This window comes from Pleurodeles waltl, chromosome 6, assembly GCF_031143425.1.
Source record: "Pleurodeles waltl isolate 20211129_DDA chromosome 6, aPleWal1.hap1.20221129, whole genome shotgun sequence".
In the NCBI taxonomy this organism is placed as follows: domain Eukaryota; kingdom Metazoa; phylum Chordata; class Amphibia; order Caudata; family Salamandridae; genus Pleurodeles; species Pleurodeles waltl.
The window spans coordinates 1,523,286,320-1,523,298,765 of NC_090445.1; the positions used below are offsets into that span (position 1 = coordinate 1,523,286,320).

Genomic DNA, 12,446 nt, shown 5'->3' on the forward strand with positions numbered 1-12,446 from the left:
CACATGCATCATCCCTGATAGGTGCCAGGGGACGCAGTGGTCGCTGTGATTGTCCGTACTAGGCCATTTGAAGCTGTGCCCTGGTTTCAGTTCATCACTGTGTCTTTCCAGAAGGCGGGTGAATGTTTGGACAGCTAAGTAAACCCTGGAGAGAACAGCAAAAGCAGCCCCTCCGTCGTCTTGAGAGCTGCAAAACAAACCCCCAGCAGGACCGGAAAACAGATTGTAGAAAACTAAAACACGCCCCCCACCCCACCAAACCTCCCCTCTGTACCTAGTGTATGTGTTTCGATACACGTCCCACCAGATGACAACGACTTTACAGCAAGTGACAAATACACTGAGAGACACACAGATCCACATCTTCAGAAGCGCCTAAATAGAACCACATGCAGAGGAAAAGCTAATAAAACAGATAAAAGGCAAGAGAGAAAGAATGCACAGCTGGATGAGTGACAGCAGGGGCAGCAACAGCTGGATTAAGTACAAAAGTGTGGAACTGTGGTTGCCTGCAAAGAAAGAGGTGGGGGAGAGGGAGGGTGCAGGCTGGGAGGGGAGTGTTTTTCGGAGCTCAGTGCTGCCGAGGGCTTGACAGCCAGGCTCACAGGAGGCAGACAGGGGAGCTCGGCACCACAACAGGTCCAGGGGACGGGCTGTACAGAGGAGCAGCGAGCTGAAAGGTGGTGGATTCAGCGCACACGGCTGAGGGTTTTAGCTCCTGCATCTGCACCCGGCTGGGCCTCGTTGGCCTGAAATCAGCCACGTTCAACTTGTTTTCTCGAGGAGTGAAAACAGGACAGACCGAAGTCATGGGGAGAGCGTCAATAGTGCTCCTGTGGCCGCTGCTGCTCTTGCAAGGTGAGGGATGCAGCTGTTTGCCTTGTGTGCATTTCACAGTTCGGAAGCAGGTTCGATCATATTAAAAGCGCAGCAGAATAACCACGCCACAGTGTTGCACTGTAGGAGCATTTATATTCCACTTCAGTGGCGTGACGTAAAATGATGCCCCCCACCCCCTCGCCCCCCAAAGAGGGAGGATGGAGTCTCCCATATCTCACAGGTATATTGGCTTTGGACGTAAGCAACCCCCCTCTCTCCCGATGCCACCCTGGAGGTTTGGGGGGGGGGGGAGGCACTGAATTTTTGAGGGGCCCTCGCCGCAGTGGCTGCTGGGGGGCTGTCGTGCACCTCGTCTAATATACCACTGCGCAGTATTGGAAGGTGTAGCACGCAAAACTTGTTGTGTTTGCTGTAAGTCAATGTGGGAAGTGTTATTATGTCGTATGTGAGTGCCTGGTGAGTAATCTTGATTTTTTCCCTCCTCTGCACTTAAGGGGCAGACTTTCTGAGGCAACAACCTTGATAACATCCGAGAAATCCCAATAGGCATCTTACTGAAACACCAAAGAATCCTGCAATCTCCATGGCCGTTCCCTAGTCGACTATTTTTTTCAGAAAGTATAAAACGCTATTAATCACACATGAGATGCCTGAAAGAAACCACCCAAGCACCAAGGAAAGCTAAAACGAATGGAATATTCCTGGGTGTTTTTGGAGCTTATCCTGCTTTCTTTAATTCTGACGTGCACTGTAATGGATGGCATTGCTTCTTATAACCCGCACATTCATGCTATGTTACACCATTTGTCTAGTGAATTATTGACACCGCCATAGCCTCTCGGTGCTACAAAAATGATTGCCTCTAGGCTCTTATGGAAACTTTCGACAACTAAACCGAACAAAGATACGGTACATAAAGGGACCGAGAAACGAATGCGATTTCGGTTATGATTAATAATCACAAATTTGATCGCCCACCATCTGCCACAAATTTGGTATCACATTGCATGTTGGTGGACCGCTGTTTGGCATTTCAGATGTTTCCATCACAGACCAGAGTCGGATTCAGTTTTGTGCTGGTGAGCGGGGTCAACTCCATCAGATTCAATGCGTTGTGAGTTTTTGGTTTGTGAGGCCAGAGGGCTGAATTAACATACTTCCTCAGTTGGTACAGAAACCCCTTGGCTTCCAAATGTTTACACTTTCATAAGCTGCTGACCCTAATAAACGCTGTTCAAAAACGTATTTGGCCACACGTATGTCCTTGATAATCTGGATGCATGTATCATCATCTGGGCCACTAGATTTTTGCAGCAAGAGAGGACCAAACAATGCAAAAAGGTTGAACAAATTATGCTGAAAAAAAGGCAAATTGTGCAGCAGAATGCAATACATTTTTGGCCAGTATTATTTTACTCTTTTGTTATTTTAACCCACATTAATACTGTGTAGGCTAAAGATTTACCACTTTAGTCTCAATTGAACACCTGACTACAGCAGTCTGCAGCTAAACGGTTACCAGTAACCTTTCAAGAGTCTGCCACTGTGCAGCACCACAAGTGCATTTTTCAAGTAACTTTTGATTCGTTTGAGCTACAAACCTTTTTTTTTTTTAATTAAAATCTGCAAGCTATGCAAAAGATGGCTTCTATGGCAAGGACAGTTATGGCATAATTATGCAGACACCAGCATGCCAGCAGAACTGCACATATCCAGGGGATTTCATTATAATTTTATTTAACAGCATTAAGCAAGTCATCATGATTTGGTAGAGTCTTTTTGGGATCGCAACAATGCATGTATGCACAATAGTAGGTGATAAGAAAAACTGACTTAACTCGTAGATATAATTTTTATTGCAGCTTGATCACTGTGTAGACTTTGAAAATGCGGTTTCATCAACTCCTTAAAAGTTAGAAGTCACTGAAAGAGATAGAAAAAGGCGGTTCTGCAAACGAACGGCCCAAATAAAAACCCTTTGATCACCTGTCAATCAAACTGGACATATATAGGCAGATTTAACATGCTTTCTGCTGCGCAAGCCAGATACATTTCTGGAATATTCATCATTTATGCATGTGCAATTTACACGTGATCCACAACGCTAAAAATGTCAAATTAAGCAAGGGAAATCATGACATCACATGAAGTGGTGTAGTTCCCTCACTCGTGCAAATCGCCCCGACATCATTCTGCTGCAACAGAATGGTTCCTTATTTACCTAGGACAAGGAGAGGGTCACAATTAGAAAAGACACCAAGATGTTATTTGGTATTTTTTCAGGAGGTAGCTTTGATATACTTATGAAGCAAGGCAAAGCTCTTGTTAAAATGAAACATGCATGCATAGCATAAAAAGATACATAATTTGCACATTTATATCCCCTTTGGGGCAGGTACAATGTAACGTGTCACCTTGAAGCTGTAAATGTTGAAATTTTTCACAGCACATCTTCGTAATTTAAAATGCAGAATGAGAACCATCTCACCAAGAAACCAGGAACCACTATTGGCTTCCCTGTTGCACCCAATAGCCTTCCCCCATAAAGAACTAGGGGCCAGATGTATCAAAAAAGCCTTTTGCGGTTTGGTAATAGCGATTTTTAAGAAATCGCTATTTCTGATTCGCAAAATGCTATGTATCATATTTGCGATTCGGTAATTAATATAAGGCTATTACCGAAACGCAAATTGCAATACCGGCTCCATTCGCACCTATGGGCCTGTAATTTGCGATTCTTTTGCATTTCCCAATTTGCAAATTCCTAAATGGAATTCGCAAATTTGGTAAATGCAAACCTCAGGGTGCTGGGGGCCTAAGGCCCCCTGTGCTGCACCCCAAGAATTTTTTTAAGGACATATAAGGCGCACACATGCCAAAGGGGCATGTGTGCGTTACATGTCAATTTTAAAAATGCATTTTTTAAAAATTTCACATGGTTACCACCAAGTTCAACTTGGTGGTAATAGCGATTCCTTAATGTCAAATTCGCATTCAGGATTTGCTTGTTACATGTGTTTTAGAAATCGCAAATAAGGAATCCTTATTTGCGATTTCTTATTTAGAGAATCGCAATTTGCGATTCTCTAAATGGGCTCGCAAAGTTAAGGAATCGCTATTTTAGCGATTCCTTAAATTTGCGTTGCAAATGCCTTCCATAAATACTGAAAGGCATTTTTGCATTCGCAAACGGGCATTCCAACCGTTTGCGAATGCAAAAGGGCTTGATACATCTGGCCCTAGATCTTTAGAGTAACCCGACGTTACACTTAAAGGGTCTGAGCCCAAGAAGGTCAGCCCCTTCTAGCCAGACATGTGCCCAGCCTCAGCAAAAGGATCCAGACCACCAGCAGGTGAGTCCTTCCCTAGACACGTTCTGAACCTCAACAAGAGGATCACCAGCGGGTCAGTTCTTCCCCAGATTTGTGCCCAGCTTAAGCTAGAGGATCTCGAGCACCAGCAGGTCAGGCCTTCCCCAGACTCATGCACAGCTTCAATGAGAGGCTCTGGATCACCAGCGGGTCATTCTTCCCCAGACTCTTGCCCAGCCTCAGCTAGAGTATCCCGACCACCATTTGGTCAATCGTTCCCTAACTCCTGATACTGCCATGTCCCTACTCTCATGCAGAGAATAGCTGTACAAAATAAAGAAGTGTCTAGTTTGATAAGCTCTAATGCTCTGAATATCCCAGCTGTCTGAGACTAACATTAAGGGGTCAGTTTGAGTTTGGCGGGCAGAAAAGCCCGCCCGCCAAACTCCAGCAGTCAGGTTGCCGCTAGTGCGGCCCCTTCCTGCGGACCCCATTACAGTTGGGAAGCAGGTTCGATCATATTAAAAGCCCAGCAGAATAACCACGCCACAGTGTTGCACTGTAGGAGCATTTATATTCCACTTCAGTGGCGTGACGTAAAATGATGCCCCCCACCCCCTCGCACCCCAAAGAGGGAGGATGGAGTCTCCCATATCTCACAGGTATATTGGCTTTGGACGTAAGCAACCCCCCTCTCTCCGGATGCCACCCTGGAGGTTAGGGTGGGGGAGGTGCTGAATTGTTGAGGGGCCCTCGCCGCAGTGGCTGCTGGGGGGCTGTCGTGCACCCCGTCTAATATACCACTGCGCAGTATTCGAAGGGGTAGCACGCAAAACTTGTTGTGTTTGCTGTAAGTCAATGTGGGAAGTGTTATTATGTCGTATGTGAGTGCCTGGTGAGGAATCTTGATTTTTTTCCCTCCTCTGCACTTAAGGGGCAGACTTTCTGAGGCAACAACCTTGATAACATCCGAGAAATCCCAATAGGCATCTTACTGAAACACCAAAGAAGCCTGCAATCTCCATGGCCGTTCCCTGGTCGACTATTTTTTTCAGAAAGTATAAAACGCTATTAATCACACATGAGATGCCTGAAAGAAACCACCCAAGCACCAAGGAAAGCTAAAACGAATGGAATATTCCTGGGTGTTTTTGGAGCTTATCCTGCTTTCTTTAATTCTGACTTGCACTGTAATGCATGGCATTGCTTCTTATAACCCGCACATTCATGCTATGTTACACCATTTGTCTAGTGAATTATTGACACCGCCATAGCCTCTCGGTGCTACAAAAATGATTGCCTCTAGGCTCTTATGGAAACTTTCGACAACTAAACCGAACAAAGATACGGTACATAAAGGGTCCGAGAAACGAATGCGATTTCGGTTATTATTAATAATCACAAATTTGATCGCCCACCATCTGCCACAAATTTGGTATCACATTGCATGTTGGTGGACCGCTGTTTGGCATTTCAGATGTTTCCATCACAGACCAGAGTCTGATTCAGTTTTGTGCTGGTGAGCGGGGTCAACTCCATCAGCGGGGAACAGCCCACAACATTGACGCTGGCTAATAATGGAACCGGCGACAATGTTGCAGTGCGTAGGGTGCAATAGCACCTGATGCGCTTTTCACTGTCTGCATGCCAGACAGTGAAAAGCGCAATGGGGCTGTCCTTGGGGGGCCCCCTGCACCTCGTCTCCACCTGCCTTTACATGGCAGTGCAACTGCAATGTAAAAGCTGACGGAGAGTGGTCTCATAATCCCCAGGGCGGCGCTGCATGCATCACTGCCCTGGTGGATTAGGACAGCCAGTCCCTCCAGTGGAGGGAAGCTGACAGTGCTGGCAGTCCAACTGTGGGCGAACTGCCATGGTCATAATGTGGTGGTCTGACTGCTGCCAAAGCGGTCGGACCACCACTTTGGCAACAGTCAGACTGCCACCGCGTAATACCGGCATAAGTGTATAAAGGAGTTTGGTGTGTGTTTGATTGAATCTGGTGCACCACAGCCTACTGACGAGGCATGAAGGAGGCAAAAATGAGATCCAAGCAGGGGGACTCTCACCGATCCAGGATATAAAAAACCCACTACCCGTCCTAACACAGAGAGGGTCATTTTGAGTTAGCCGGGCGTAAAGCCCTCCCCCCCTTAAAACTCCTGTGGTCAGGTTGCCGCCAGTGCAGCTGCCTTCCCACAGGCCCCATTGCAAGTTCCCTGCTGGGCCACAACATAATAAAGCTGGCAGCAATGTTGCGGTGTGTAGGGTGCAACAGCACCCATTGTGCTTTTGAAGGTCTGCATAGCATATAGTGAAAAGTGTGACAAGTCTGTCCTTGGGGGCCCCTGCATTGCCTGTGCACTATGTCATAATGTGGCAGTTTAGCCACAGTTTGCAAGTGAATGGCCAGTGCAGGGACTCCCATGTGGCCCCTTGCACCCAGTCTCTGCCAGCTTTTACACTGCAGTGCAACCGCCATGTAAACGCTGGTGGAGAGGGGGCTCATAATCCCCAGGGTGGCGCTATATGTAGCGCTGCCCTGATGTATTAAGACTACCAGCACCACCAGCCCCTCCAGTGGAGGGAAACTGGTGGTGCTGGCGGCCTGACCGTGGCTGAATGCCACGGTCATAATGTGGCGGTCTCTCTGCCGTCAAAGCAGTCGGACCACCCCTTTGGCGGAGGTCAGACCACCACTGTGGCCCTGGCGGCCTGTAGACCGCCAGCGTCATAATGATGGCCAAAGTGATGACTACATCTATGGTCAAGGTCAATGTGATCACCCCTAAGACCCTTCTTCCACCACTCCGCTTGCCCCCCCCCCCCAAAAAAAAGCTTGCCCAGTGGAAAGTGGTGGGCGGGGGAGAAAACAACAACATCCTCCACATGGAGTGACAAGCAGCGCTCCACCACCATTGTTCAGGGCGCTTGCTCCTGAGCTGCAATGAGGTTAACTATGAAGTAGGGAGAGCCACAGACTCATCAAGTAGATCCAGTATGTATACATTACGAGAATGCCCACAAACGTGTAGACTTGAGTGGCATTTACAAAACCAAATACTCATGCAACAGCATTTAGAACACCTATTATGATGAATTGACCTGACGTAACGTGGGTGAGAAGTGGGTGATGTGTGCCAACCAACAGACCAGTTAGAAGATGTGTGCAGGAGGAGGTGGAATCTGTGCGAAGCTGAAGGTGTAGGAGAAAAGTAGAAAACAAAACAAAATTGTTACAAATTCCGACGCTTCAAATGCAAGAATGTCCAATATTATGCTAATACATATCAGCTAACATTATACAACACTTATTTGCTGATATTTCACCCAACGGACATGGGAACAACTGTTGTACCAGTTTATAAGTAGCATCGGCACCCAGGCCTGTGAGCTCGAGGGGCCCGGGCCATGCCAGTTAATCACTGTTTTTTGCAGTCAAGGGATGGGATAGTATTTCGTTGCTTGTATTAGAGCCCAATGTTCCCATTCCACGCCGCTATTAAGTAGGCTAGAAGTATTGAGATGTAAGCAAACTCCTAACCTACGCATGTCATAATTCACACTCGTGACTGCCTTCTTTAAACTTCACGATTTTAAATGAATCTGGAACGGTAAGCGAAAGTGTTAGACATTGTGAGACGCAGAAGTCTGCTTACCTTCAGACTAGCTTCTTACAACACTTTGTACGCTGATAGGTTTGTATTATATGTTTTTACTCAAATTAATTTACCATGGTCTTTATCCGATGTCTTCCCCTTGTTGAGCTGCTCTGCATCGTACTTGAGGAAGAATGGGAACCAAACAACAGCATTACTTAAAAAACGATCTTAAACAATAAGAGGTGAGCTTGGAGGCTGCGGATAGGGCAGGCACTGACCCTTGCTGTAGCGTATACAGGCTAGTGATTGGTTCCATTCATGTGCCGGAAGTTGCGGTGAGAAGGCACAACTCCTGCCTTCAAATTACGCAGACATGTGGTTTCCATGGTGGCCCACACCGGGCGGTGCTGTGAGGAAACCCCGATCTAGGTGTTCTGTAGAGTTGTGGTTCCAGTCAGGACACATGCTAACGGTTATGTTTCAATTTATTTAAATATTATTATTTTATTTTGGCACGGCAAGGCATCAGGGGGTATCAGAGCGCCGCACGGTAATTTGGCTTAGTTGAACGAATAGTGGAGGGCATAACATCAACAATGCTGCATTTTATAAGTTTACATGCACCATATTAGAGCGCCCAAAGGTTAAGAGGTTTGTACATTGAAGACATTTGGGAATTTTATTTAACAAGCGCAAGGCACAATCTGCAAAATGACACAAGATTACGCTAATGTAACACATTTTACCAGGGCCTATTTGTTTTTTCAATCACGGCATGTACCCGATGATACAGTTGGGAAGTACCGATCTGGGAGTTATACTCTGCCTTCCTGTGCTTCCAGGACCAGGACACAAGCTTATTGTGTCGTAACGACCCAGGCGTTATCCTAAGCCAACATCCAGTCACAATCAGGACGTTACTTGATGATGCCATAGGAGATGGCTGTTCAGTGCCTACACTCACGAGATTGTTGATGTGGCGATGTACGTTTGTGGTGATGTGAGGCGTCAATGATGCAAGCACTATCATATGCAGACTTGTGGTTTCAATCAGAGGGATAGTGCTGGGAGGGCAAGGAAGCAATTATCCCATCTCCTCCATACCGTCTTGTGGTTTCAGGGAGGGAACAGTGTTGATGGCGCTCTGCGGAAATACTTTTCAAAGATTTTGTCCCCTGCAGCCTTGGGACTGTAATCACATTCTCATGGAGAAGAGGAGGGATCTGGACCTCATCTCATGCAGACACTTTGTTACAGTCGGAAGTCCATGATGGCGGGTGGACCCGTCATTTTATTCTGCATGGTTTTTGTGTTATTTGGAACTGCAGACCCTGCAATAATGACATGTACAGACTGGGAGCCATCTGTGGCACTGTATCGTTTCAGTAGGAGAGGATCTACTGATTGGCAGAATATTTCACCCTGGAAGTATCCGATTCCCTCCCCACCTCATTGAGGTCTCATGCTTCAGTGAAGTCTCTTTACACTACTTATTTGCCTTGGTCTTCCTTGGCATCATGGGGCAACTGAAGGAAATTTAAAAGGCCTGCTCAAACAAAGAAGGAAATGATCTTTAGGCTTTGCTACTTTAAAAATTATTATTGGTTTCTGAGTGTAGAGTTATGATAAAATCAATCCTCACATATGGGGGCGTCAGGTCTGGAAGGTGCACCCCTGGAATACTGAGGTAGGAATCTTGATTGCATCAAATATCATTGGCACAATATTGAAGAGCAAAATATCAAAACGAAATTAAGTATAGATTTTTTTTATACCTAACTCCACATGCACGCCCCTTGGTGATATATAAAGCTTCAGGGCTTATAGGTGTGAAATTAAGAATATTCAAGCTTTACTTCCTGTACATGCACTTATCCTCTGATAACTTGCTTTTGATATTCTATCCACAATACTAGAGTATTGCGATAATCCTTCCCTCGTTATTCTGTAGTACTGTTGGCCCGGAAAGGGTCTTCCTATTTCCTGTTGTTTATCCCTCTTTTCACTGTTGCGACATCCACACTTTTGTATCGTGCTTACAGAATACAATATGTGGAGAATATATAGCAGGTAACAGTGATCAGTATGTAGTCTTTGAGCATAGCAGCAGAACGCTTCAACGGATTAAACGTTATAGCGTGCGGGTCCTAAAACTTGCCATTGTGGCAGAAGTTTTAGGTTTTCCCATAGCAAAGTATCTCCATGCATAGTATATCTCCAATACTACTGAAAGAAACATGCACATTTTTTTATGGCATGGAGGCTTTTCTGTCATTCGGTACCTTTACTTGGTTTGGTCATTTTCTGGGCAGCTGTTGTAAGATAAAGAACAAAATATCTCTGTCCACTGCCTATGCTCTAGCAATGCACATATTCATCAAAATTTAGGATCACCCTCCCTTTGGATAAGGTGGGGGTCTACAAATTACCACCTGCCATTGGCCAAAGGAGTGTTAGGCTTAGCATCGGCAGCATCCATGCTTTTGGCCGATGTTGCAATTTCCTTCAAATCTGAACATTTTTACGACTAAGTTTCACTTTTTGTGTCATCTTGCCTCTTACATTTCCACCTCAAACGCCTGATGTTTGCAAACGCTTTGGAGAACCCAGTTGCTGGATGATCCGAATAAATGAAAGCAAGCACAGTTAGAGGTGAATTAGGGCCACCGTGAAAAATGCACAGATCCAAAGTTTACCTTGGAATGTGCAGGGCTTGCGCCCATTGACAGAGTGCACCCGATATTCTAGACTAGCCACAGTTAGTTAGTGAAGAACAGACTGACTTAACGGCATTCCAAAGGTTGATATCGTCTACTAAATTTACTGCATTACATAATCATAAGTTTGGCAGTATTCCTTAATAGCGTCTGCATCAGGCAGACCTAAAACTTGGCGAATTACCTTTTTGTAATGGAAAGGGGTGAGATCACCACCGTCAATTCCATCCTAGATTTCAGAACTAAGAGTTGTAAGAAGTGTGCACCCATCAGCAAGAGTGACTGTACATTATCTTGGTTTTGCTGCTCGGACTTCCTCACAATTAGACTAACAAACCAGCTTCCTGCATGTGGCATTGCTGGTGCTTGTGTGACCCTGACCTCTCAATACTTGCATATGCCCGGTAAGAAGCTGTATTAACATTCCCCAGGAAGCTATGCCTTGTGTGCATACTGTATGCAGAGAAGTTGACTTGGGCATAGGTTGATGAGGTAACTCCTTGTGGTCAGAGACACCACATTCAACTTCCTTTCAAGGGCGTGATTTTTACGTTTCCCACTCTAATTGCTTCAGTGGAAATGAACTGAACCTACAACTCACAGAATACAATAGGTTGCTGAAGGAAAGACCAGAACTTTAAAGTGGTGCAATATATTATTGTTTTGCAACTGAAATCTGGCGATAGAACATTAATATATACCAACTAAACAAAGGTAGTGGTAACTCATTCGCAAATATGAAGGGGTCTCGACGGGATCGCTTCATCTTTGTGAAGGTTGAAAGCAATCACTGACATGGTGGTCTGCTGACCCCAACAGGCCACCATCCCTGGTGATGGCTGCTGATTGTAGTGGGTCGCAATTTGCGACCTATATCATTAATATTTATGAAATAGGTCGAATGAGACCCACTACAATTCGGTATTTTACAAACCGACCTAATAGTACATAGGTCAGTTTGCAAAATACCACATTGGTCTTAAAAATATTATTTGCAAATTGTAACCAATATTTTGGTAGCAGTGCTTAATGGCCCGTAGTCCTCTAAAAGTGCTTCCACTGATGCTGTAACAATGTGCTAACTTTTTAAAAAGGTAAGCTTTTCCGTGTTAGTCAATGCCACTAAGGATGTCATAACCACGTCCCTAATATCACCTGATAACTCCTCCTGCGATTTCCCGATACCCAGGACATTGATAACTGCCGGGAGGGAAATGATGATGGAAATAAGTGACATCTTAAGTGGGAACCTGAGTTTCCTTTGAAATGAGTAATCATCCTGAGAATCCGTAATTTGATTCACAATATTTCCCAGTATTTCACCCTTAGGTTCCTGATACTTACAACAGACAGCGCCTCTTCTGAGTATTAAGGGGTAGAGTTCAGGAAAGTGTAGCATTAATGCTTGGGATTCTTAGAGAAATTAGCATCTGATTAAAGGAGGTTATATTTGTTAATGCAAAGCTTTGCCTGCCAATCCTAGTAGAATCAGGCTTTGACTTTGTGTCAAATACTATGGGTGTTTCCGCTGTTCTGTTCAGTAATGCAGCCATTTTGAAATTACTCTCGTTCAGCACTTTTTAGCATTCTTTTAAATAAATAAATACACGTTGGCTCCACGCTTAAAATGTCTTGGCTTATGAGTACATATTCCTATCGCAGAACCAGCCACTATTTCTGGAGTGGGCCTGGAAGAAGTGTCTTGAAGCAAAACAGATTGTTGAGAAAGGCAAGCAAACTTTGTGCAAACACAGCACATTTCCCAGAAGGGCCTGTTGGGGGAGGGAAGCTCTGAGACCCGATCCCTGGCTCAGCTCCACTTTACACTTTCTCACTGCCTAGCACAAGGGTGCCAAATCTCAGTTGGCAGAAGGGTGTCAGATTGTGGAAAAGAATTAAAAAAATCTATGGGCACCTTTTGTTCAAATGTCACCTTTAAACCTCTATTGCTAAGTCTCAAAGTGCTGTGTTAATTA

General features: G+C 45.2%; 1 protein-coding gene across 2 annotated transcripts in view; it reads left to right on the plus strand.

Moving 5' to 3' along the window:
• Positions 1 to 576: 576 nt before the first annotated feature.
• MXRA8 (matrix remodeling associated 8) overlaps positions 577 to 12,446 on the plus strand; it is a 121,076-nt gene continuing 109,206 nt past the window's right edge. The window contains exon 1 of one of the 2 annotated variants that reach the window (XM_069241066.1): positions 577 to 858. In XM_069241066.1, the coding sequence (XP_069097167.1) occupies positions 810 to 858 (49 nt within the window). In that variant the 5' untranslated portion in view covers positions 577 to 809. The remainder of the gene's footprint in view (positions 859 to 12,446) is intronic. The other variant, XM_069241065.1, reaches the window with a different exon arrangement.